The sequence below is a fragment of the Copadichromis virginalis genome, linkage group LG19 (assembly GCF_057382275.1).
Source record: "Copadichromis virginalis isolate Kocher_CV1m ecotype Utaka linkage group LG19, C_Virginalis_male_GT1.1, whole genome shotgun sequence".
NCBI classification, from domain to species: domain Eukaryota; kingdom Metazoa; phylum Chordata; class Actinopteri; order Cichliformes; family Cichlidae; genus Copadichromis; species Copadichromis virginalis.
The window spans coordinates 35,094,755-35,119,080 of record NC_140636.1 but is presented as its reverse complement, the minus strand read 5'-3'; the positions used below and the strand labels follow the sequence as shown (position 1 = coordinate 35,119,080).

Genomic DNA, 24,326 nt, shown 5'->3' with positions numbered 1-24,326 from the left:
CGTTGTTGTCTGAATACGTGACTAATTTGAGATTAATGTAGATTTTGGTTCAGTTCTTTCTGCCTCTTTTAGCCCAGAGAGAACCAGAGCTGCTTCTGGCTCCTAATGTTTCATAAAGCTCTCTTCTTTGTCTATATGTGAGAGTGTGCGAGCAAAGCTTCAAGGCAAATTCATTCCTCTTGGTCTTGGTTTGATGGCATTGCTTCCCCGGGAGGGCACACTCATCTGCACAAGAGTGCACATACATAGAGCATTTCTTTAAGGTCACGGCTGCAGACAGAATTCAGTGCAGCACAGCTCGTTTAATGGCTTGTCATGGTGTCCTTCGGCCTGTTAGCGCAGAGAGAGAATTAGCCACTCGAGCTGCGTTTTTTCTCTGTGATTCCTGCAATAACAACATTATAACAAAGCTGGGATAGTCTCCAGCCCTGCACAATGTACTACAGTAATTTGTATATAGAATAGAATAGAATAGAATAATCCTTTAATTGTCCCACAAGGGGAAATTTGGTTGTAACAGCAGCCAGAAAGACACATATACAACAAACAGGACACGGAACAGAAACATACACAATTTTTCTTACTTATTTACATTAAGGACAATGGTTACTATAAACAGAGTACTGTACAGTTATTAAATTAAATAAAAATAACTAACTATGCATTTTTTTGTATCTCTATGCATCTAATTTGAACATTTTCCCACATTTTAGATCAACATGCTGCTGAACTTCAGTATGGGAGAGGACTGCCCGTGCCCTGCAGACATCCAGGAGGAACTCTATGATTTTCATAATCAGCTGCAGCTCCACTGTGGTGAGATGCAGCTCTTGCAAAAAACATTATGAACCGCAATGCTAAACTGTTTATGTTTATTACAACACATATATCATCATTTTGCAACATGATGCAGCAATGTTACATTTCCCTGATTGCTTTTAGAATTCATTACAGTTATTTTACCGAGGCAGCACAAGCCGGCATTATGGCTGATAATGTAAGAATAATAAACAAAACAAACATCCTTATGAAAAATGCTTTACGTGCACATATTTCTTGGCACTGTTAGCTGCCGTTGCGTCGCCATCAGCAAAATTGTGCCTGTACTTCATGAGATGTTTCTTCCTCTCTCTCTGCAGCGCTTTCTGCCAAGGCAGAAGATTTGAACGTTCGCTGCTTCCGCAATTTCTCTGACATCTTGATGTTTTGATAAATAATTGAATCGCCCTCCCTTCCGTGGTGCTGCCGATCTAATGGCGGCCTCACCTGCGCAAAAAAAACAAAGAAACTTTAAATTGCTAAGAAATAAGAAGAGGGAGAGTTGTCCTGCGCATCATGCACATTGTGGTTGTTTTTTCTCTCTGTGTAATGCAGGAATCCCTATGGAGGAAGATGAAGACGAGCAGGATACATCGATTAAAGGTCGCCTCCTTATGCTGGTGAACAGGATCAAAGGCCAGGCGCACAAAGCAGAGGAGCCCACGAGGATGGAGCAAGCTGCACCCTGTGAGGAAATCACCGCTTTCATTGCACTGCATGAATGATGGAGCTGTGCCTACTGTATCGTTACACCTGAACGTGGTTAAGAGCTAACGATGATGCGGATTAAAAGTTAATTAGTGAGCAGGGGAACAACAAATTTGAGGAATATGACTGCAGAAGCATACCGAATCACAAGTGGAAGCAGTTTACTCTTAGGATGTGTTACTTCATAGTCAAGCTGTCCAACAACAAGAAAAAAAGGTGTCCTTGAGCAAGACATGGAACTGGTTTGGTTTGTTGTTGTTGTTTTCCCATAAAAGCACAAGTGCTGAGCTCACGCCTTGTACATTTAGTCCCTGCTACATTTTGCTCATTCATGGCCTTGTTCATGTCTTTCTGTACAACCTCTGTGTCTCTCTTTGTGTTCCTGGCACAAAAGAGAGGGCAGAATTAACAGGAGATGTTTCTGTATTGCACTTCTAGCGCCCTCAGTCTGCCGCTGCCACGTGGACTGATTCACTGGGTAGCAGTCATTTCCATTTCAATTTCCCTTCAATTTCATTATGGAAATATGCAGCCTGGTGGAGCAGAGAGGCTTCAGAGTGAAGAGGATCCTGTGTCAGCCGCTCCGGGAGATGAGAGCGGGGAAACGAAGGGGGAAAAAAATCCAAAATCGTCAGCGATAAAACTCAATGCTTAACCTGATTAAACTCACAGACACGTGCAGACTGCATGAGATCGAGCACAAACATAGCAACACAAACGTTTCAGTAGCAGGTCCAAATAACGGGTGTGCCGCAAGAGTGCAACTGCGAGATGTGTCTAATTGCCTCTCTCAGGGATCAGGGACCACCACTGAATGTGAGTGACCACAAGTTCTTATTTAACTGGGCAAAGTTCTGTTTAGAGTTGGATATTTTGTGCTTAAAGACAAATTGCACACTTAGGCCAGCCCTAAAGCATCCCTACTTCACCTCTCTAATGGTGACCATACTGTAACCTGCCCAAATAATCATCCTGTGTTCAAAATATCTTGAAACATCATGAAAGTGCCACAGACAAATCACATATACAAATATGATAGATCTCTTAAATGGTATACCAAGCACGGTTTTCCTAGATGTTAGGATATTCAAATGGCACAACAAAAAAAGATTCGATCCACTGGTGTCGTTGCTGAATGATTTTAGTGTGGACCAAAGTTGTGGACCAACTGACCGTTGTCCTCATCCCTGTTATCGTCCCTCTTTGTGCAGTTAATACAAAACTGAGCTGGCTCGTGCTTTGTTCTGTCCTTTTATCATACACTGATAAGCCACAATAACCTTCCAGATGATCAGCTGCATTTCCACAGAACCTCTTGGGCTATTTTGTGATATCCACTGGGGATTTAAATGACCATGGATGCTTGTGTGATGTGTTTAAAACAATCTGTAGTTGACTGATACTTTTCAAAGTAACATTCACATGAATCCCAGCAGAGTGTTGCACTGCAAAGAAACAATACTTTTTATTCACCTCACCTGTAAGTGGTTTTAATGTTGTTGTGTATATTATGTGTCTGGGATTGTAGATAACGTTTAAAACTAGATATATGCTTTAGTGCAGCAGTCTCCAACCCCTGGACCGTTACTGGTCCATGAGTCATTTGGTACCGGGCTGCGAGAGTTGAGGCTCGGGTGTGAAATTTATCGTTTTTTAACGTTAACTCGGTTTCCCGGGGTCTTTACCCGTGTGTTATGAATAAATCTTTTTTTTTTTGGTACCAGTACTAGTTTTATTTTGTTGTATTTATCCGCGACACCTTAAAGGCCGCTCCGTGAAAATATTGTCGGACATAAACCGGTCCGTGGCGCAAAAAAGGTTTAGTGTGCTTTAGTGTCTACGGTTTGTCATTTGTTGGTGTGTTTCCTTTTAAGTGGGTTTAGGCTCCAAGGAAGTAGTAGGACACCAAGTGAAGAAGACACCTATTAAATTTTGGTGCTGCGATTCAGGCTGTAACTGCTCTTCATCACGTCATCTCTCTTTCTCTCCTGGAGTCCCTGAAGATACAGATGGCTCCACTGTCTCAACCATTATTTCATAAGAATGAAGTAAAAGGAGCACAGAAGCTGTTTGGTTTAGTTTATCCAGTAGGAGCATTTAATGGTCAGATATGAGGAGATCTGTGTGTTTCCGTCACTGTGACTCTGGATAGTCCAGCTTTCTTTACTGGGGCGTAGTAAGGGAGAAAGTGGGAGAGCAGTATATTTAACAGCAAAGCAAGCAGTGACTGTGTTTGATAGTGTGACAGAGTGCGAGTCAGGTGCTTGCTGAGAGAGGAAAAAAAATGTCGCTTCTTAATCTCGAGCTTTTGCATCTGCCCTTTCTCTGACACCCACGCAGCTCTCGGCAGCAGGATCTGTTACTGGTGCCATCCTGCTGGCTTCCCGCCCATCTCACAAAAAACCACAGACGCACACCCGTGCACTGACTGACAGTCTGCTGTCAAACAGTCTTTTGAAAACCAAGAGAACCAATCAACCAAACAGACACGTGGTCTTAAAAACGCAATCACCTAATTGCAGTACTGTTAAGGAAATCAACTGTGTGTTAATGACTCCATCGTTTATGGTACCGGACTGTTTAATTGATGTTTTTTTCCATCCTTTGTGTGTTCATAACCATAAAAAAACAAACCCACACACTCTATTGATCCAGTTTTAATGAAGCCTTAAGAGTAACCCACATATGAGCTGTCCAAACAAATGTTTCCTTTTAACCGCAAAGAACTATTAAAACCATATCCTGTTTCCTTCTTTATTCTTTACATAACAGTGGATCTTTCTGCCCCACTGAAAGTGTGGCTTTGGCATAAACTAATATTTTTCAAAGATTAGCTCATGTGACACAAGCATCCAGTTTTTTGTTGTTGTTTTTTAAAGCCACGTGAAGACTTCGATGTTGCCGTCTTTTTTCTTTCTTCTTTCTGTTCTTAAGGTCTTATTTGCCACATGGAGCAAGTTCTTTTGTTCAATATTCAAGCGTCAGTTGTGAAAAAGAAAGCACGCTGTCAAGTAGGCAGGTTAATGGAGGGAATTTGTGCATTAATGTGTGCCTACTGTATGTTAAGTGCCTCTTGTTGTGACCCCAGCTAATGGGAAGAGGGTCAAAGTCAATGTTCCTTTCAAGGCCCGTGATGTACAATAAGGATGTCGAAACGATACAGCGAGCGCTTCTGCCACGGCGAGCCTTTCTCTGCTTTGCTGTTTAATACGAGGCAATCAGCTTGTTTAATAAAAGGAAACTGAGTCGTCTTTGCTCGTGTTTATTTCCAGCCAATCTGAAAGAGCTTATCTCTCAGACCATGGTCAGCTGGTCCCAGGAGTGTCACATCCAGGACCCTGAACTTGTTCGCAAAATGTTCAGCCTGCTGAGGAGGCAGTACGACAGCGTTGGAGAGCTCCTCCGAGCCATGAGGAAGACGTACACCATCAGCGCTGCCTCGGTCCAGGACACCATCAACCTCTTGGCCTCCCTGGGCCAGATCAGGTCTCTGCTGTCAGTTCGAATGGGAAAGGAGGAGGAAAAGCTCATGATTGATGGACTGGGGTAGGTCATTCGACTCGTATGGAACTGATTTAGATAGAAAAACTGTTTTTTTTTTCTTTCAGCAAACACCTAAATATTCAACGTTTGCTTCTTTTCATGTGCTTTTTAGTGACATTATGAACAACAAGGTCTTCTACCAGCACCCGAACCTGATGAGAATACTGGGCATGCACGAGACTGTCATGGAGGTCATGGTCAATGTCCTCGGAGGAGACAAGTCCCAGGTTTAACATCTTCTGCTTTACCCACATGGAGTCTGTAGCACCATCTCAGCAGAAACTGTGTTTTAATCCAGTCTTGCATGCTTTCCTTTGTGTGTAAAGCATGGTCGCAGAGCAGGTTTGCATTAATGAGGACGTGGTCCTGACTACGCAGAAGGGCAGAAAGGGCAGACTGAATCGGGCTGGCTTGCTGGCAGCGTGTGACGATGTCAGGCCTTTTACGCATCAATTAGAAGCCGAGACATGCGGGGGGAGTTTAGAGTAACACGCATGAAGGAAGTCATTACTGTAAACTCAGTTCCCCAGAGTGAAGCGACAGTTTCTCCAAAACCACTTATGATCAGCTGCTTTTCGAGGGACACTTCTGTATCCAGGGATAAAAGTAGTCATGTCCACTCATAAAAGCATGGCTGCTGCCTGCAGTCATTTCAAAACTTTAAAAGATGCAGTTTACTCTTATTAATATCCAAGTGAAGACATTTGAGCCTCTTAGGCTCTGTTTTATCCTACCCTTCAGGAAATTGCCTTTCCCAAGATGGTGGCCAGCTGTTGTCGCTTCCTGTGCTACTTCTGCCGGATCAGCCGTCAGAATCAGAAGGCCATGTTTGACCACCTCAGTTACCTACTGGAGAACAGCAGCGTGGGCCTAGGTGGGTACAGCCATGTTTAGAACAGGAGTGTAGTGGTTTACACATTCGTGTAACAAGTGAAAAATCCTCCGGTTTGGTCCCAGTGTTGTGGCAAAAAGTCATTTCTGACATTTCTGTGCTTTTTAAATATTGATTAACTTTATTTATATTGGTAAATACACTAGTGAACCGGATTAATGAAGGGGTCATATATAAAATCTAATCTAATCTAATATGTGAGCATTACGTGATGTATGACTTTATGACTCTACATTATGGTTCCCACATTATAATCAATGTTGTCCTTTTTGGTCACTTAAAGTATACTTATAAAACTGGGATGTCATATTTGTTACATTTTTCTGATAGAAAAATGATAACTGTATAGATAACAGTCACTCAGCCAAAAACCGTTTGCAGCTTCTGACAGGAATATTCTTTCTGGCTCAAAATAACTTAATATCAATTATTTATATTCTTTATCAAGTGACTTATGCCAGTTTAAATTCCCGCAATCGCTTTTTGGCAAATACCAGGAGGAGACACATCCCTTCCTAGTTGCATCAGGAAGAATATAAGAAAACAATCTGCCAATCAGAAACAAGCTGACCTGACCACTGTGGCGACCCCTTTGTGAATAAGGGAACAGCTTAAAGTAGCTACGTGGCTGTCGAATTCTCTGAAAGGAGCCAAAGACCTCTTTCATTTCAGCCAGAGGATATGTGAAAGCTGAGCTGTATGAACTGACAACTCATTGAACTTATGTGTGTGTTTGTTCGCATGGACGACTTCACTTATTGCTCATAGGTTACAGCAGGTTATTTAGTACTACGAGGAAAAAAAGCTAAAAAGGAAACAACTCTTGTGAAATCAAACAAGCTGTGATATAAATAATGTACAGTGCTATGTTATGTCCTAGTATGACTGAATTGTTCAGTGCAAACTGGTAAGAACCCTAAAACTAAGGCAGGTTAGCTTCCTGTTACATTTTAAAAAGTGGAAATAGCACCCCCTGCTGTTTACACATTATTTTGAAAAGCACACGTGGGCACAGGGTAGCTGTCTGAACAGTAAGACACAACAAAAATGACACTAACTATCTGAGCCTGTGTGGGTGGATTGTGTTGCAGCTTCGCCAGCTATGAGGGGCTCCACTCCACTAGATGTGGCTGCTTCCTCAGTGATGGACAATAACGGGCTGGCTCTGGCACTTGAAGAACCTGACCTGGACAAGGTGAGTTTAAGTCACTGTGTAGTCTTCCTGCTTGATTCAGAGAGAAAGACAGTTTGGACTTGAGGACCTATACATGCATATTAAGAAAGAGATACCTACGGTAAGACCACCAGGGAGGGAATGCACAGATTATTTGAGCTACATGATGTGTGTAATGTATCTTTAGGTGGTCACCTACTTGGCTGGCTGTGGTCTTCAGAGTTGTCCAATGCTTCTGGCTAAAGGTTATCCAGACATTGGCTGGAACCCCATTGAGGGAGAGCGCTATCTGTCCTTCTTGCGGTTTGCTGTCTTTGTGAACGGTATGTCTGCATTTATTGGTTTCTCCCTGATTTCATCTCTCACTTGTTCTGTCTGTTTATTCTTGTGCCGCTCCTCTCTTTAAACGCACAGAGAAACGTAGCAGAGATTCAAAAGAACTGCCGTCACTTGCTTAAGGCGAAGTCTACTCAGATGTTGTCTACTCATGCTGAATGGCGAGCATCTCTATTCTTGCACGTATCCATATATGTTCGTGTTGCAGGCGAGAGTGTGGAGGAGAACTCGAGCGTTGTGGTGAAGCTGCTGATCCGTCGTCCGGAGTGTTTCGGACCTGCTCTGAGAGGAGAGGGAGGGAACGGTCTCCTGGCTGCCATGAAGGAAGCTATTAAGATCTCTGAGACGCCCGCTTTGGACCTCCCAGGCTCCGTCCAGGGAGTTAGCTCTGATGTGTAAGCCATAAAAATCAAGCAAATCTTGTAAAATCAATGCCAAGGCCTTAGCCTTCAGATTAACTGCTTTAACCAGCCCCTGTTGATTTGTGTCTTTGCTTCAATGCCCTTAAAAATGATTCTGCTCTTTTCCCACTGTTAGGTCTGGTGATGGTGACGATGAAGAGGAGGTGGTCCACATGGGCAATGCCATCATGTCGTTCTACTCTGCTCTCATCGACCTGTTAGGACGTTGTGCCCCTGAGATGCATGTAAGTTTCTTAGAAAGTGTCACAGGTTGTTTTTCATGGAATTGCTTTGTTGTATTTTCCTCTGATTCACTTGCTTTTCCCGCCTAAAGCTCATCAACAAAGGGAAAGGCGAAGCTCTGCGCATTCGTGCTATCCTGCGCTCTCTGGTGCCTACTGAGGACCTCGTGGGAATCATTAGCATACCGCTCAAAATGCCCATTACTAACAAAGGTACTGGCTAACAACGTGACGTGTGAGCATGTGCATGTTACAGCATGTCACACACAGCGATTCCCAAACTATGCACGTTCAGTGCAAGGCGGAAAGTTATCGATTTCACTGCTCATGCCTTTTTAATCAGCGCGATGCTTTACCGCATGCTGCCGTGGCTCTGAGTGAGCCAGATCATTTCTATAGCGGGCTGTCTTGCTCTATTGATTGATCTGCTTAAGCATGGCAAGACTCGCCTCTTAAATTTGCTGCTGTGAGCATTGCCACACAAGCTTTGTCAGCAGGCCAAGAACCAAGACAACGAGTCAAGGGTCCAGAAAAACTGCTGCGTGCGTGCGGCCTAATGAATACGCATGGCTCTCCTAATTAGAAAAGACTTTCCATTATGAAGTGCATGCTGTTCCCTGGGTATTTCACTGCTTCATGCTTGCGTGGATCACAAAACTCCTCTTTGTTATGTCTGCTTCAAACTCCTAGATGGGTCAGTGACAGAGCCGGACATGTCGGCGAGCTTCTGTCCGGACCACAAGGCCCCCATGGTGCTGTTTTTAGACAGAGTGTATGGCGTGGAAGCCCAGAGCTTTCTGCTTCACCTGCTTGAAGTTGGCTTCCTCCCTGACCTGAGGGCTGCTACTTCTCTGGACACGGTAGGCGCAGCTGATAGCAGCGTAGGAGAAAAGTAATGAGTAGCCAGCCACCGTAACACGAACTTCAAGGAGTTTCTGGATCGATAATATCAGGCTCTGTTTTATAGCAATAAGAAGCAGCTCATTAAGCCAAAGCTCTGCTTTAAATTTGTTTGATTAATGTCATTGCTCTTTATTCTTATTAATCAACAGTACGCTTATAGATTACAACAAATAGCTGGAACACATCCATATGTTGCTTCTTTCAAATTGCCTCCTTAAAGTTTTAATCACTGTATATCTGAGTTTTGCCATGTTGTGTGACCTTTTCCCCCTACAGGAGGGTCTGTGTACCACCGAGACAGCCCTGGCTATGAACCGCTACATCGGTTCAGCCATGCTGCCCCTCCTCACCCGCTGCGCCCCTCTCTTCGCTGGCACCGAGCACTACGTCACCCTCATAGACTCCACCCTGCACACCATCTACCGCCTGTCCAAAGGCCGATCGCTGACCAAGGCGCAGAGAGATGCGATAGAGGAGTGTTTGCTGTCTGTTTGCAAGTAAGAAGCGAAAGAGTTAAAAAAACCACTTTTCCAGAAGTAGTAAAGACTAACAACTTATCTTAACCATCTTTTTGAGTCAGTGTGACGCGCAAAATTGGTCAAAGTCTGAAGATGTTTAAAGGCAGCCCGAGTGCAGCAGAGCTCTTATCTCTCTCCCGCCCTGTCCCGCAGGCACCTTCGTCCCTCCATGCTGCAGCAGCTCCTGCGCCGCCTCGTCTTTGATGTGCCCTTGTTGACTGATTACTGCAAGATGCCTCTAAGGGTGGGCAACAGTTTCTTCGCTCTTTCATTCATTTAAATTCCTCCGTCATCCTTTATTTCAGATCCTCTGTCGCCTTGCCCTCGTGTTTTTGTTTTCGCTGCTTCCCGTCGTCCTAATTATTAATTACTTCTTAATCGCCGTCTTCTCCTTTATTTTAAGTTCTCCCTTTCGTTTCTACATGCTCTTTTTGTGTGGTCCATGTGGTCGCTGCATGGTCCCGCTTTGCTCTCATACGTTCATTAGATTTTCAGCTTGGTGGGGAGCTACCAACAGCTCATTTCCACTAACTCTAATCAATGTAATGGTGCTTGCATTCGCCCCTCTCACTCTCTTTCACGCTCACATAAACCCTCCCAAGGTGCCACAGCTGTAACGCACCTGTAAGAAGTGTTAATCAAAGTGGGGAGCTATAGGAGGGGAAAAAACAAAACAAGGGGGTGAAGTAGTGGACTGTCATTACGGGCTTGTTGGCTCTACGTCTCGACTCTGTCTCTCAGGCCACAGCAAAGAAACCCTGGAGATGTAATAGATTGCGGCTGGCCCACAAAAGTGTTTCTTACTTTAAGTTGTGCTGATTTTGGAAGAAGTGATTCCCCTGTGCGGTGCCATGTGTGGCAGTGTGCATGCTTATTACCTGTCTTTGAACTCGCTAAGCATGTGTGTCTTTCCTGTGCCCTCTAGCTGCTAACCAACCACTACGAGCAAAACTGGAAGTACTACTGCCTCCCTTCAGGCTGGGGCAGCTTTGGAACAGCCTCTGAAGATGAACTACTGCTTACCAAGAAGATCTTCTGGGGAGTGTTTGACTCTTTGTCTCAGAGGGTGAGGGAAAGTCCAAATGCTCTAAAAACACGATAAACCGTTCAATAAAAATCCCATAATTCATGCAGTCTTGATTAACATGTATGTATTCGAGGCACTACTTGGGTATAAATAGGTTTAGGTCTATTAGCAATGCAGATGGCTGGACTCAGCACATCTCTCTAAATGCCCACTCACGAAAGGAGGCTTTGCAAAGCGCCGGTCTGAAAACATCAATATCTGGACAGCCGTCATTGATCCAAAGCCCCGAGCACGCCGGTCCCTCAGCTTTTAAGAATAATTCTTCATTAACGTTTCTTCCGCTTGCCTCTTGCTCTTTCTTTAAGACTGGAGTGGCTATACGACTTTATTCAAGTTCAGCTTAAATTAGCAGTGGAAGACATTACTTGCATTTGTTAAGTAACATTTTTATTTGCAGAGCTCTATAGGAGGAGATGCAATTTCACATTTATTCCTGTTGCTTTCCTTCTTTCCTCATGCAGAAGTACGACCCCGAGCTGTTCAAGATGGCCATGCCTTGTCTCAGTGCCATAGCTGGAGCTTTGCCGCCAGACTATGTGGATGCCTCCATTAGTACCACTGTGGAAAAGCCTGTTTCTGTGGATGCTCAGGGCAACTTTGACCCCAAACCAATCAATACGGCTAAGTAAGCCATTCTGAAGCCAGACACCAATTAGAAACCAATGCACACAAAAAAATGCAGCCACACACTCTGCGTAATTTCATTAACATGCATTTTGCACATACTTGCGACTAACTGTCAGCTTTTTATTCTAGCATCGCTCTTCCAGAGAAACTTGAGCATTTTGCCAACAAGTACGCCGAGCATACCCATGAGAAATGGTCTGCAGAGAAGGTAAGAGCCTTCGCCGAGTCAAATGGCTATTAAATGATGCTGTTTTAGAGCAGGCCACTGGTGTTATGAGAACAGAGCAGGGCACTGCGGAGGATGATAATCAGTGGAGGTGGATTTCAGCTACATGAAAGTGAATAAAAGTAACAAAATTAAGTCAGTGCTGTACATCATGATATCAGCATATCCAATCAGGGTCCCTGGAAGCGGTAGGTGGAGCCTAGCCCAGCTGTCTTAAGCTGATAAGTGGGAAAAAAGTGGATGGATGGTTATCATGATATTTTCTTTTCTTTCTCCTGTGTCACAGTAATGCTTCCCCCTTGGCGATGCCTCCTTCTTTGTTAGAGTGGAGGGATTGCTCTGGCATGCTGACAATAACTTTGGTAGAGCCATAGTAGAGAGCTAATGCGCTCTCTTGTGCCAGCTGCTTAGCCTGCATTGTCTCATTCGTTAAAGTTTTTAACAAAAGCTGAGAGCAGCAACAACCATGACACGGCAAAATATGATGTGTACTTAATCTCGTACTCAGTCTGTCAAATAGTAAATCTTGTCCTCGGGAGACTCTGAAGGCAATCAGGTTTGCTGTCACTCTCTGCTTGCGCCTCAGGTGCTGCTGGGGTGGAAATATGGAGACTGTGTTGATGAGAAGGCGAAGACTCATCCTCAGCTGAGGACCTACAAAGGCCTGACAGAGAAGGTACAGTATGAAGAATGTGATATTTGTAAATAATATTAACTTTAAAGAGATTAGGGCTTTTAAGGCTCATGAGGTTTTTTTATTTGTTCTCCATTTCTGTCTCTGTGCTTCAGGAGAAGGATATTTACAGATGGCCTATTAGAGAGTCCCTGAAGAGTATGCTGGCAATGGGGTGGAGTATCGATAGGACCAAAGATGGAGAGAGCATGTCTCAACAGAGGGAGACTGAGAAAATGAGAAAGATATCTCAGGCCTCACAGGTACGATGCAGGGATGGAAAGTGTTTCCAAAGATTGTACGGTGAAAAATTGCTCGTCTCCAGCACAGCTGTAGTTGCTAATTTGCTTTCCTGCTGAGGAAATCTTGCTTGACTTGACTATGATTGTCAGAGAAGTAGTATAGATGTATGTGATTCCTTACAGTCAAAACACTCAACAGCTACTTTTTAGCTGAATGAATTTAGGCTTGTACACATTGTCATGACGACCTGCTGAAGTTCAAAGTGGATTTAAGTGACTTGCTGATCTACTGGGATTTTACTGGCATCTACTGGGATAGGAACCATCTCTATGGTTTACAAAGAATGGTCCTAAAAAGGCAGAGTATCCGGTGAGCAGCAGTTATCTGGGCCTCTGTGATGCTAGAGAAATCTGGCAGACTGCTTTTAGTTGGCAGGCAGCAGTGACTCAAATAACCACTCGTTACAACGACAGCAACATATGCAGAAGAGCATGTCCGAACTTGATGAACCATAAAAAAGATGGGTTACAGCAGCAGAAGACCGCACCAGGTACCACTCCTGTCAGCTAACAGGAAAGAGAGGCTACAGTTCACCCAAGCTAACTAAATGTGAAGAACAGAAGATTGGAAAGATGTTGTCTGATTATATGAGTCTCAATTTCTGCTCATTCAGATGATGGTATAAATAATTTAAAGCATGGATTCTACAGCATGATCTTATATGGACGGTTCAGGTCGGTGCTGTTGCTGTAGGAGATATTTTCGTGGCATGCTTTGGGCCTCTTAGTCCAGAATTTCATAGATGAACGTGAATGAATTCATCGTTAACGCATGAATATATGCCACATGCACATTTAAGCAGGTTAAAGGCACAAATGCAGAATCCCTGCGATCCTAACAGAACTTTGAATGCTGAACTTCTACCTGGTAGTGTTACTGTGCTGTTTTTTAGCTTTATAGGTTAAAATCAGTTAATTATACTGTTACCTTGTATGAATTCTAAACAAGAATTTATTTACATTTCAGAAGCGTGATCTTTTTTTTTTTTTTTATCGAATCATTACTTGTAAATAAACTTAGCAATGTTAGCTGTATTTACTTTACATTTTCTAGTTTTCGTACAGGACCACCAACAGCACAGTACTAATGTTACTAATCACCTCCTTCAATAAGCCCAAATACACAAAATAATCCTTAAACACAGGCTATTAAGTCTTCTGTTATCCAACGTTCGATTTACAGATAACAGCACAATCAAGCTCAGACTCTCACCACAAACTTACATGTGTTTTCAGGCTAACGGCTTCAATCCGAGCCCAATAGACACAAGCAACGTGGTTCTATCCAGAGAGCTGCAAGTGAGTGACCCCGCGTTTGATTTGTTGCACTTCTTCCCTTTTTCATGTATCAAAGGACGCCTCAATCTGAATGCGAGATCAAAAGCAATCCTTCCTGCATGCAAATGAGTAATGTGGGCGGGATGTGCGTCTCACTTCAATTTTGTCTTGTTTTCAAGGGGATGGTGGAGGTGGTGGCTGAAAATTACCATAACATCTGGGCCAAGAAGAAGAAAAGTGACCTTGGAAGTCGAGGTGATTTGCTAATGAAGCCGAACAGAAATGCGTACTGCTTAGAGACGCATGAAAAGCAGACAGGAAGAGTATGTGTGTGTGTTGGGTGGGTGGAAGTAAAGTGCTGGTTGTTGCGTTTAAATGTGTTTGGGAGCATATGCACGTGTCTGCCTCGCTGGTCTTGACTAACTCGATTCAGCCGAGTGGTGCTCTCCGGTTCGCCATCTGCCTTCACGGAGACGCTCAGCGGAGAGAGACGTGGCTAATCGTGTCTGAATAATAAGCTGCTTGTGGTTTCAGGAGGGGGAACACATCCTCTGTTGGTGCCCTACGACACGCTGACGGCCAAGGAGAAGGCCCGCGATCGAGAGAAGGCTCAGGACCTTTTTCGCTTCCTGCTAATCAATGGATATAGCATCACAAGGTCAATACAAACAGAAGCTCTCTCTGATGTTGAGTTAAGGTTTTGCAGAAAGTTTGAATGAATTTATAACTAGCCGTGGAATCCATCACCAAGGTTTTACCAACATTTCATTTATAGACATCTTCTTATGTTGCAGAGGTCTGAAGGACTTGGAGCAGGATTCCTCCTCCATGGAGAAAAGGTTTGCCTACAAATTCCTCAAGAAGCTGCTCAAATATGTTGACTCAGCCCAGGAATTCATTACCCACTTAGGTATGACAAAAATAATACTAATAATAATACACAAGATATGACTAAAGCAGACTTCAATTACATCAAATAAGCTTCTTTTTAAATAAATATTCTCAATCCAGAAGCCATGGCTGTCAGCGGCAAGACAGACAGGTCACCTCATGAGCAAGAAATCAAGTTTTTTGCCAAAGTAAGAAAGCAGCACAAATACTGCATGTGGAGAGCTCGTTCAAACATGATGCGATTAACCTGACCTGGCTTCTCATCGTCTTTGTTGCCCTTCAGGTGCTCCTCCCTCTCATTGACCAGTACTTTAAGAACCACTCTCTCTACTTCCTGTCCTCCCCTAATAAGAATCTAAGCAGCAGTGGCTATGCCTCCAACAAGGAGAAAGAAATGGTCACCAGGTACCCATTTAGTTGATGTACATTCAACAGTGCAGCATGTTGCATGATTATTTCTTGTTGCCATATTCTGCTTGAAATTAAATTGAACTCTTAACTTGAATTACTACTCCTCTGTTCATTTACTAACCCTGATTTTCTGATTTCATTGCTATTTCTTTAATTCCTCATGCCTCCAGCCTCTTTTGTAAACTGGCAGCTCTTGTCAGACATAGGATTTCACTCTTTGGTAAGCCGACTACTAGTATCTGGTCAGGTGTGTGTGTGTGTATGTGTGTATGTGCTGCCTTATGAGCTTTGTTAACATCACCTTGAACATTTTCAGCTTAAAAATGTAAACACAGATGTGAGAGAAAGAGTCAGGCCTTAAGGGAAGAGTTCTTGCCCAAAGCTACTGTAGCATGAGAACCTGAATGCTTTACTTATAAACATGAAATATGACACCACTTTAGCTCAATATAAATATTAGAAGCAGCCAGCCTGACTTTGCCTAGCATCTTTTTTTTGTAGCTATGTCGCTAACTTAGTTTATGTGCTGACCCAAAGTTACTATAATTCCATAACATATGCAAGAAGAGGAGCTGTTTCAGCAGCTGCTGGTGCCAGACTCTCTGCCTGGCGCCATGCATCAGACATGGCACATGGATTTGAAATGCAAGAAAATCTAATTGGCTGCTGGCTCTAGAGTGGGAGTAAAGCGAGTCTTTATTTCACTATGTTGGAACTCTATAAGTAATTATGCATATTCTAAGTCTTTGATGTTTAGTTATATTTATATTTTCATCCTCTTAAAAATTCTTTATGTTAAACATTATATTCATTTTATAAATGGATATAGTCTGGAAACTGAGCTGTCATCTGACAAATTGTCCTCTGGGGACAACAGCCAGTGTCTTGCTACTTCTAGTGCAGTGATCAGATAAATGTCTCCTGTGCTATACTTGTTACTATCCTATAAGTGAATCTGGATACATTTTAACAAGCTAAAAGAAGCAAAATCAGACAATATTCAGTAGCTTTGAGTCTGTATTGCTGTCACATGAATCAAATGGAAATTGTTTTGACTGCACATCCAGCTAAGGGGGCTTCTTGAATGTTGTGTTAATCTGAGAGGCTCAATACAGACGAATGAATCATTCTAAGACAAGAAAGAAACGAGCGTGTATCCACATCATGATGATGGCTTATGTGTTCTTGGTGTTTCGTAGGGAGTGACTCCACCACCATGGTCAGCTGTCTGCATATCCTGGCACACACACTCGATACCAGGTTGGTGCAAATTTTGGTGCTAACTTTAAAAATTAAAGGAGATCAATTTAGCCATTTCCAAGTTTATGTTTTTTCATTTGTTAGTCACTTTTTGTACCATAACTTGCACTTTTAAGACTAGTGGGAAATACCAAAATACATCATTTCATTTTGACTATAAGACACATAAAACAACAATAATGACCATGTTAAGCACATGTTTCCAATAGTAATGTCTGAAAAGTTATGATTTGATATGTTTTCTTCCTCATACTCCAAACCTTATTTGTGCTTTAATTAAAAGCCTGATATGTAGAGCATTTTATTCCCAAAGACAAAGATATTTTCTCTTTTTTCCTGGCTCCTGGCTAGAACATTTTATTTCTGGAAAAGTAGATTCCCAAATGTAAAAACAACATCCCCAAAACGTTTTTGAACCCAGCTTCACTGAATATTCACATCCTGGAATGCATTCAGATTAGAGCACATTTGGATACAAAAAAAGCCAATTTGCAAACACAAAAATAAATACATAAATCTCTCGCTCTGAATAATCGACACAGGAAGGTTTCATCATGATATTTTTTGTAAATATTTGCCTGTTAAACTCTGAAAAACAGAAGATTTTAAATGTTATCTCAGTTGTGCTTAAACAATAATTGGTTTGAGAGGCACTGAAAAGCAAATCTAACCTCTGCTGAGCCCTCGAGAGGCGTATATTTGTCTTTTAAACAGTTTTAATTCGGGAGTCTTATGGGAGGCACTGGCATTAACAAAGAGCCTCCTTTGCCATTTAAATAAGCGACACAAATTTCATGCAGCACATGTTGCCCAAGGCTCACAGTGTTCTTTAGAGGCAGTGCACTGTTTCCTAATGCAGCGTACACATAATGAGGCTAAATTTGCAACATGTTATTGCGCCCTGTTTGTGCAGAAGATGCCCACAGACTCTGTCTTTCATTTCTCCTTCCTTCTGGGATACGTTAAAGCTTAACAATAGGCAATTCATTTGCCAATGTTACGAACTGTGAAATGCTCAAAACAGACACACTAATCATCTTAATGCACCGAGTGCTGTGCCGTTTTTCTTAGGTCTATAACAGGCATGCTCACCTTGGACTTAAATATTCTCCTTAGTTTATTAAATAAATCATTCATGTTTGAGTGCGAGGGCAGTCGGGTCGATACTCACACCTCATATTTCATGACTAAAGCCTTCACGTGCTCTGAGAGTGGAATAATTGCGTTTGTGAGCGCGCTCCACCGTGGGTAAACAACGTCGTCCTTTGCATGCCAATCTGTCCCCCCTTGTGTTTCTCCTCATTCGGTTTCAGTTGTTCATCACGCTCTCGTTCACCCTAACAGGACAGTGATGAAGTCGGGCTCCGAGCAGGTGAGGGTGGGGCTGAGGACGTTCTTCGAGAACGGCGCAGAGGATCTGGAGAAAACGTTCGAGAACCTGAAGCTGGGGAAGTTCACCCACTCCCGCTCGCAGATGAAAGGAGTGTCGCAGAATATCAACTACACCACCGTAGCTCTGCTTCCCATCCTAACTGCTCTGTTTGAACACATTACTCAACACCACTTTGGAGTCGACCTGCTCCGTGAGTCCTGACAGCAAAGGAATGATCAAACGTGTTGTTTGAGAGGTTGCAAAGGAAGGAAAAAATAGTCAAATGTCAGTGTTAAGTTTATTGTAATTCATGATTTTATCTTTGTAGAGGTTTTTCACAGTCCATTAGAATATCATATCAGTTTAGCTTCACTTTAAATTTTATGTAATGAAGTACTTTTTGCTCTGACTCTGGTTAGTACCTCAGGTCACATTTCACTCATTCTGCTCCAGAGACATGCTCAGTCATGTGAACCGGGCTGTGTATAACCTTGGAGCGAGTATTTGTAACATATAGTACTATGCAAAAGTCACCTCACATTTCTATATATTTTGCTTTTAAGGAGTCGGACATTCTTAGAATTCTTTGTTGTCTTGATAGTTTCAGTATTTCTGAAGATTATTCAAAGTTTTCCTTTGGATGCTGTTTTTCCACTATTATCACTCCAGTCTTTATACTTGGCCATTTGCAGGAATGTTTACCAATTTCAAATCTTTAGGCACTTTGTTACCACACACATTTTCTTCGCATTTCTTTTAGCTGACTCTACAAAAAATGCAGAAACAGACACAGTTTTGTAGACATAAAATTATATTTTTTGCACCAAAGATCTAATTGCTGAAAACTTGGCATGTCTTGGTGTTGTCACGGCTGGGCAGCCGGTGTGTTTGCAGTGTGGACCCAAAAGCAGACTTGGGAGAACAGGAAATGAAGAGTACTGAAAAGCGAGTTGTTTATTAGGCTGAAAACCAAAAATAGAAAACACACAGCAAAGCAAAACAAGGGCGGGACTAAACTAAAACCTAAACTGGGAAAAGTTAAGCTAACTATGAAAACGATGACATGGGAAATGAACACGAAACTGAACAGGAACACGCAAAACGTAGACGTGAGATAATCCAAATTCATTTACAGATGTCAAATTTACTTCCTCCAGCTGAATTCTAATCGTTCTATTTTCCTAGTGGATGACGTCCAAGTGTCCTGCTATCGAATCCTGACCAGCCTCTATGCTCTGGGCACTGGGAAAAACATCTACGTAGAAAGGTATCCTAAGGTTAAATGTTGTATTCACTGATAAAAGCTCCAATAAAGAAACATGCTGACCTTTAATTAAACTCTCTTTGCGTCCCTCAGACAGCTGCCAGCTCTCGGTCAGTGTCTGGCAACTCTGGCCGGCGCCTTGCCTGTTGCCTTCCTAGAGCCGCAGCTCAACCCGTACAACCCCTGCTCAGTTTTTAATACGAAGAGCGCCAGAGAACGAGCCAGTGAGTCATATGTAATTATTTCAAAATAAAAGAGATTCTAAATTCAAGCATTTATCATCATGACCTCTTTTTGCTCTCAAACATTAGGATTTATGAATCGCCTTAATTATCACAATCATGCGACACAAGATTTTATAAAATTGCAAATACCCCTTTTTTGTCTCTTTTTATGTCATCTTCTCTTATTGTCTAACAAGCATCTTATTGATATGAATGATGCCCAGCAGATGGATAGTGATGATGTTGTGGGGTGTTCATTACTGATGTTCGAAAGAAGAAATCCTAAATGTGCTGGTGTGAATTAAATCTTCAAATATCAGCCCCTGTTGTGTTTTAGCTCTAGGAATACAAGACTCAGTGGAAGAAATGTGTCCTGGCATGCCACGGCTGGACCGCCTCATGAAGGACATCAATGACATGGCAGAGTCTGGAGCGCGGTACACAGAGATGCCCCATGTGATTGAGGTGGTGCTGCCCATGCTGTGTAACTATCTGTCCTACTGGTGGGAAAGGGGTCCTGAAAACCAGCCGGCCAGCGGAGGAAGCATCTGCTGTACCACAGTCACCTCAGAGCACCTCAGTCTGATTCTCGGCAACATCCTCAAGATCCTCAACAACAACCTGGGCATCGATGAGGCCTCGTGGATGAAGAGAATTGCAGGTGTGGATCTGTGAATGCTGCCACTAAACACTAAATGACTGAGTCATGAGGAATGATTAAGAAAACGGGGAAATATATTTACCATAATTTTTAGCTATGCAGATGTTTGCATGCTAAATTTGAATTTAATCGTGGTAAACATTATATCTACAAAGCTTACATTAAAAAATCAAATATAAATTTTTTTCTGCCTTTCACCGTTCAGTGTACGTACAGCCCATCATCAGCAAGGCCCGTGCAGACCTGCTGAAGAGCCACTTCCTGCCCACGCTGGAGAAACTAAAGAAGAAGACAGTGAAAGTGGTGGCTGAGGAAGAGCTCCTCAAGGCCGACTGTAAAGGAGACACTCAGGAGGCCGAGCTGCTCATCCTGGACGAGTTTGCCGTACTCTGCAGGGACCTGTACGCGTTTTACCCTATGCTCATTCGTTATGTGGACAACAACAGGTCAGCTTGCTGAGCAGTAACTCGTGGGGTTATTTTAAAGATGCATTTTAAAGTTGGTTTAAAGTGTAATCATCTGTCTGTGCCACTGCAGGTCAAGGTGGCTGAAAGAACCAGATTCAGACTCCAACGACCTCTTCAGGATGGTCGCAGAGATATTTATCCTTTGGTGCAAGTCACATGTAAATGTTCTGATTTATTACATGTTATATCGTGTCTTTTGTCCCGTCTCCCACCCCTCACCCCCAACCGTTCATGGCAGATGGCCCCGCCCCTCTCTGAGCTGGTTCTGTTCGAGGTTTCTTCCTGTTAAAAGGGAGTTTTTCCTTCCTACTGTTGCCAAAGTGCTTGCTCATAGTAGGTCGTCTCATTGAATAGAATAGAACTTTATTAAACCCTATGGGGAGGACCCCTCAGAGAAATTATGAACACCAGTTCACCTGAAATACAAATTAGAAAAAATACCAAGCAGGTACAAATATTTAAGAAAAGAATTTTCAAAATAAAACATCAGAAGCAGCAAGCTGTTGGGTTTTTATCACTATTATTTAGGGTCTTTACCTTACAGTTTAAAGCACCTTGAGGAGATTGTTGTTGTGGTTTAGTGCTATAGAAATAAAATTGAATTGAATTATATTAAGAAAGGTCAGAGAATCTCTAGGACCAATAATACATATTTATAATCTTTTTTTTTCACTCAGAATTTCAAAAGAGAAGAACAAAACTTTGTGGTCCAGAATGAAATCAACAACCTTTCATTCTTGACTGGAGATAATAAAACCAAGATGTCCAAGGTAGGTTTCAATAAACTATCCACTTGTTCTTGAATTGACAGTTCAGTCGATTAACGCTCTGTTACTACTCATCGGTGCGTTCACCAATCACGGCGCGGAGGAAAAAATATTATGTCTGTGTTTCAGAGACGCAGGTAAAAAAGAGCAGACGTAAGTAGGTTTCTTCCTGTTAAAAGGGAGTTTTTCCTCCCCACCCTCGCCAAGTGCCAAGGATCTGATTGTTGGGGGGACTGTTGTTGTGATTTGGTGCCATATAACAAAAACTGATTGAAGTTGAATAGAACTGAATGTTAAAATGGACTTGTGTGTGTGTGTGTGTGTGTGTGTGTGTGTGTGTGTGTGTGTGTTAGGCACATGTGCATGAATGTACTTGCTTGTTGCAATAACTTGAGGAAACTAACATTCATCCCTCACTAAACAAATATTTCTTCATATTTTCAGGCCCTGTAAGCATTACAGGGGTTAGCGCGTTTTATTTCTTGTCTGCCTGCTTTAGATGTTTAAAGGCAAACAAATGGTTTTCATTGCAGTGCACGTCCACGCGACGACCGTGCGCTTCCATTAATTGCCCTCTCGTCCTTTTTCTTCTATCTGTCTTTCCCTCTCTGTCTCTCTCTCTGTCTCAAACAGTCCTTTAAGGAAAAGGTAGAGTGATGCAGTGCATGAGCTGTTTACCTGCCAGCTTATTGGCTTACATGCTCTAGTCGCCAAGCAGAAAAGCCAATAGCTTGAGCCCCTGTGCTATATAGTCTGCAGTGCAGTTATACATTATGTCACCCAATTATTTGTGGCCTCCATTCATCACCTCGTTTGACGTGGACACTTTGGTCATTCCTCATTGCCGTGTGGGTGAAACGTGTCTCATCTAGAGTAATGAAGCCCAGCCCGTGTGTAGAAAGTCTTGTGGTGTGTTTGCTGTTGATGGATTGTGATCCTCCGGTGTGTTTAGCCCATACTATTTATATTTTTGTCGATGTGTGATAACACTGTGCGTGTCAGACTATATATCTATGTTAGTATGGAGATTAGCGTTCTCTCAGAGCCAGCATCTCCAGTTTGGCTCAGCCTGCTTTTCAACTGAGGTATGAGACTCCATTCTTAATGCTTCAGTAGCACCCATGATTTAGTCCAGTCACAGATTTTTGCCAAGGCTGAAAAAGTAAACGCTTCAGTCGCCTCTGGCTTTTGCTCAAGCACAGTGTGAATGCTCCCACTGTGGCACAAAATACTGTTAAGGTATCAGTGTAAATGTAGAGGGGAATTGTTTTGGGTGTAGCATTAGTCTCAGCAAAAAGAAAATAGTGTGCTCCACCTTTTAAAGACTAAACATATTAAATGCGGAGAGCTGTTGGCTTTTATTTTCTAGTGTGTGTGGTCTAAGATTAACACTGTGAATTCACAGTCTGGGGGACAAGATCAGGAGAGGAAGCACAAGAAGCGGCGAGGTGAGTTCTACTCCATCCAAACCTCACTGATTGTAGCCGCCCTGAAGAAGATGCTGCCTATCGGTCTTAACATGTGCACCCCGGGAGATCAGGAGCTCATCTCTCTGGCTAAGACACGCTACCTCATGGTGAGAAACCGTCTGTCACATACTGTATATAATTGGACACGAATAAGTGATTTACACACTTTCACAGTAGATTCTTATTGTTAACATGACCCCTGCTAACTTTTTTGAGCTGTCGAGTGAAACACATGCATGCAAAAACACAACCTCCTCGGCAGAAGCAACAATTACTGTGAAACGATTTGAAGAGCTTTGATATGAGGCATTGTCCAAGGTTTTCTTTCCCTCGTTGAATAACAGAAAGATACAGATGATGAAGTTAAAGACCACATTCGGCAGAACCTGCACCTTCGTGAAAAGGTGAGCAAGTCGAAACGAGGTTCATATCTGTGAGTAGATGCTAGCTTTAGTATATTCCTCTGCGTCTGACTTGCTCTTCTTAAACATACTCGTAGTCTGATGACCCTGCCGTGAGGTGGCAGCTCAACCTGTACAAGGACATAGTGATGAGAACTGAGGGGCTTTCAGACCCTGAGAAGGTGGTGGATCGTATCCAGAGGATCTCTGCTGCCGTCTTTAACTTGGAGCAGGTCAGGCTCTAACATTTCTACAGAAACAATATGAGGTGTGTAATTTTATTAGAAGTATTATAAGTATTAGTCGTATGTAGCCTGGTGGTAAAGTTGCGGGATTAAAGGTGCACGACTGTCTGCTTCCAAAATTTGCAATTATTTCAAATACGCTGCTTGGAACAGGAATACACTTTAGATATGGCTTTTGTTCTTTGTGCCGAGATTGTTCTCCCTCTGTTGTCCCCAAAAAAATCTTACATGGGTGACAAATCCTGGAGAGTAAAATTGCACCTGGCCAGTTTACCATTTCTGACTCCCACTCTGCTGTGCCGTGTCCTTTCCATTACAAACAGCCAGGTTTAGGATGAGTCAGCAGAATACACTGAGAAACCAATTATGTGTCTGATCAAAAGTTCTAAGCTGGTGTGTGTGTGTGTGTGTGTGTGTGTGTGTGTGTGTGTGTGTGTGTGTGTGTGTGTGTGTGTGTGTGTGTGTGTTTTCCTCTGGCTCTCTCGGTAGAGAATGCCATTTGAGTGCGTTATAGAAAAATCTTACCCCTCAGTTTCTCTCCCCTCATTAGGTGGAACAACCACTGAGATCCAAAAAATGTGTATGGCAGAAGTTGCTGTCCAAGCAGAGGAAGCGCGCCGTTGTCGCCTGCTTCCGAATGGCTCCGCTTTACAATCTGCCGAGGTATGACTGCGGCGTAACAGTTAAACCGACATTGTTTAAACCTCCCATCGTTGTCTCCAGGTCTCCGAACATTTGAAGCAGCTTTGTAATGATGAAACCAAGGTGACGCTCCAGCAGAGGGTAGCACAGACCTTTCCGTGGTACCGGTAACAGATAGGAAAATGCTGCAGAAAGGGCATCCACGCACTCTGCCATCACACTTTCTCCTTCTTCTGTCTGACTCGCTCTCTCTGACCCTGCGTTAATGCGTAGCCTCCCCTCGGTTTGTAGGACAAATGTCTCGCCTATAGCTGTTATCAAAGAGTAAATAAAAACATTTTAAAAAAAAGGGACACAAGCAATTTCACGCCCTGCTGCTCTGTAACTCAATCACAGGAAGTCGGGCAGGGTGCTACAGTAAGGAGGAAAACAATTACGAGGCCCAACCTCAGGGTGGCCGTCCTCAATATGTTCTCAGACGATGCCACCCGCCTGCCTGACAGCATGACTCATTTATTCAGAG

The 24,326-nt window shown here is 42.9% G+C and overlaps 1 protein-coding gene across 1 annotated transcript in view; it reads left to right on the top strand.

Annotated features, from left to right (window-relative positions):
* LOC146686680 (ryanodine receptor 3) overlaps positions 1–24,326 on the top strand; it is a 110,662-nt gene that overhangs the window by 67,351 nt on the left and 18,985 nt on the right. Inside the window, exons 38-75 of the mRNA XM_085441255.1 lie at positions 714–816; positions 1,375–1,506; positions 4,800–5,073; positions 5,183–5,297; positions 5,812–5,944; positions 7,054–7,157; positions 7,324–7,459; positions 7,681–7,867; positions 8,010–8,118; positions 8,208–8,328; positions 8,806–8,975; positions 9,295–9,515; positions 9,690–9,780; positions 10,462–10,602; positions 11,085–11,248; positions 11,380–11,458; positions 12,063–12,152; positions 12,266–12,412; positions 13,688–13,750; positions 13,909–13,984; positions 14,264–14,387; positions 14,524–14,639; positions 14,741–14,808; positions 14,904–15,025; positions 15,202–15,251; positions 16,231–16,291; positions 17,636–17,874; positions 18,849–18,930; positions 19,021–19,151; positions 19,489–19,812; positions 20,018–20,258; positions 20,350–20,437; positions 20,957–21,049; positions 21,680–21,694; positions 22,452–22,622; positions 22,860–22,919; positions 23,015–23,149; positions 23,712–23,824. Of these exons, the coding sequence (XP_085297381.1) occupies positions 714–816; positions 1,375–1,506; positions 4,800–5,073; positions 5,183–5,297; positions 5,812–5,944; positions 7,054–7,157; positions 7,324–7,459; positions 7,681–7,867; positions 8,010–8,118; positions 8,208–8,328; positions 8,806–8,975; positions 9,295–9,515; positions 9,690–9,780; positions 10,462–10,602; positions 11,085–11,248; positions 11,380–11,458; positions 12,063–12,152; positions 12,266–12,412; positions 13,688–13,750; positions 13,909–13,984; positions 14,264–14,387; positions 14,524–14,639; positions 14,741–14,808; positions 14,904–15,025; positions 15,202–15,251; positions 16,231–16,291; positions 17,636–17,874; positions 18,849–18,930; positions 19,021–19,151; positions 19,489–19,812; positions 20,018–20,258; positions 20,350–20,437; positions 20,957–21,049; positions 21,680–21,694; positions 22,452–22,622; positions 22,860–22,919; positions 23,015–23,149; positions 23,712–23,824 (4,889 nt within the window). The remainder of the gene's footprint in view (positions 1–713; positions 817–1,374; positions 1,507–4,799; positions 5,074–5,182; positions 5,298–5,811; positions 5,945–7,053; positions 7,158–7,323; positions 7,460–7,680; positions 7,868–8,009; positions 8,119–8,207; positions 8,329–8,805; positions 8,976–9,294; positions 9,516–9,689; positions 9,781–10,461; positions 10,603–11,084; positions 11,249–11,379; positions 11,459–12,062; positions 12,153–12,265; positions 12,413–13,687; positions 13,751–13,908; positions 13,985–14,263; positions 14,388–14,523; positions 14,640–14,740; positions 14,809–14,903; positions 15,026–15,201; positions 15,252–16,230; positions 16,292–17,635; positions 17,875–18,848; positions 18,931–19,020; positions 19,152–19,488; positions 19,813–20,017; positions 20,259–20,349; positions 20,438–20,956; positions 21,050–21,679; positions 21,695–22,451; positions 22,623–22,859; positions 22,920–23,014; positions 23,150–23,711; positions 23,825–24,326) is intronic.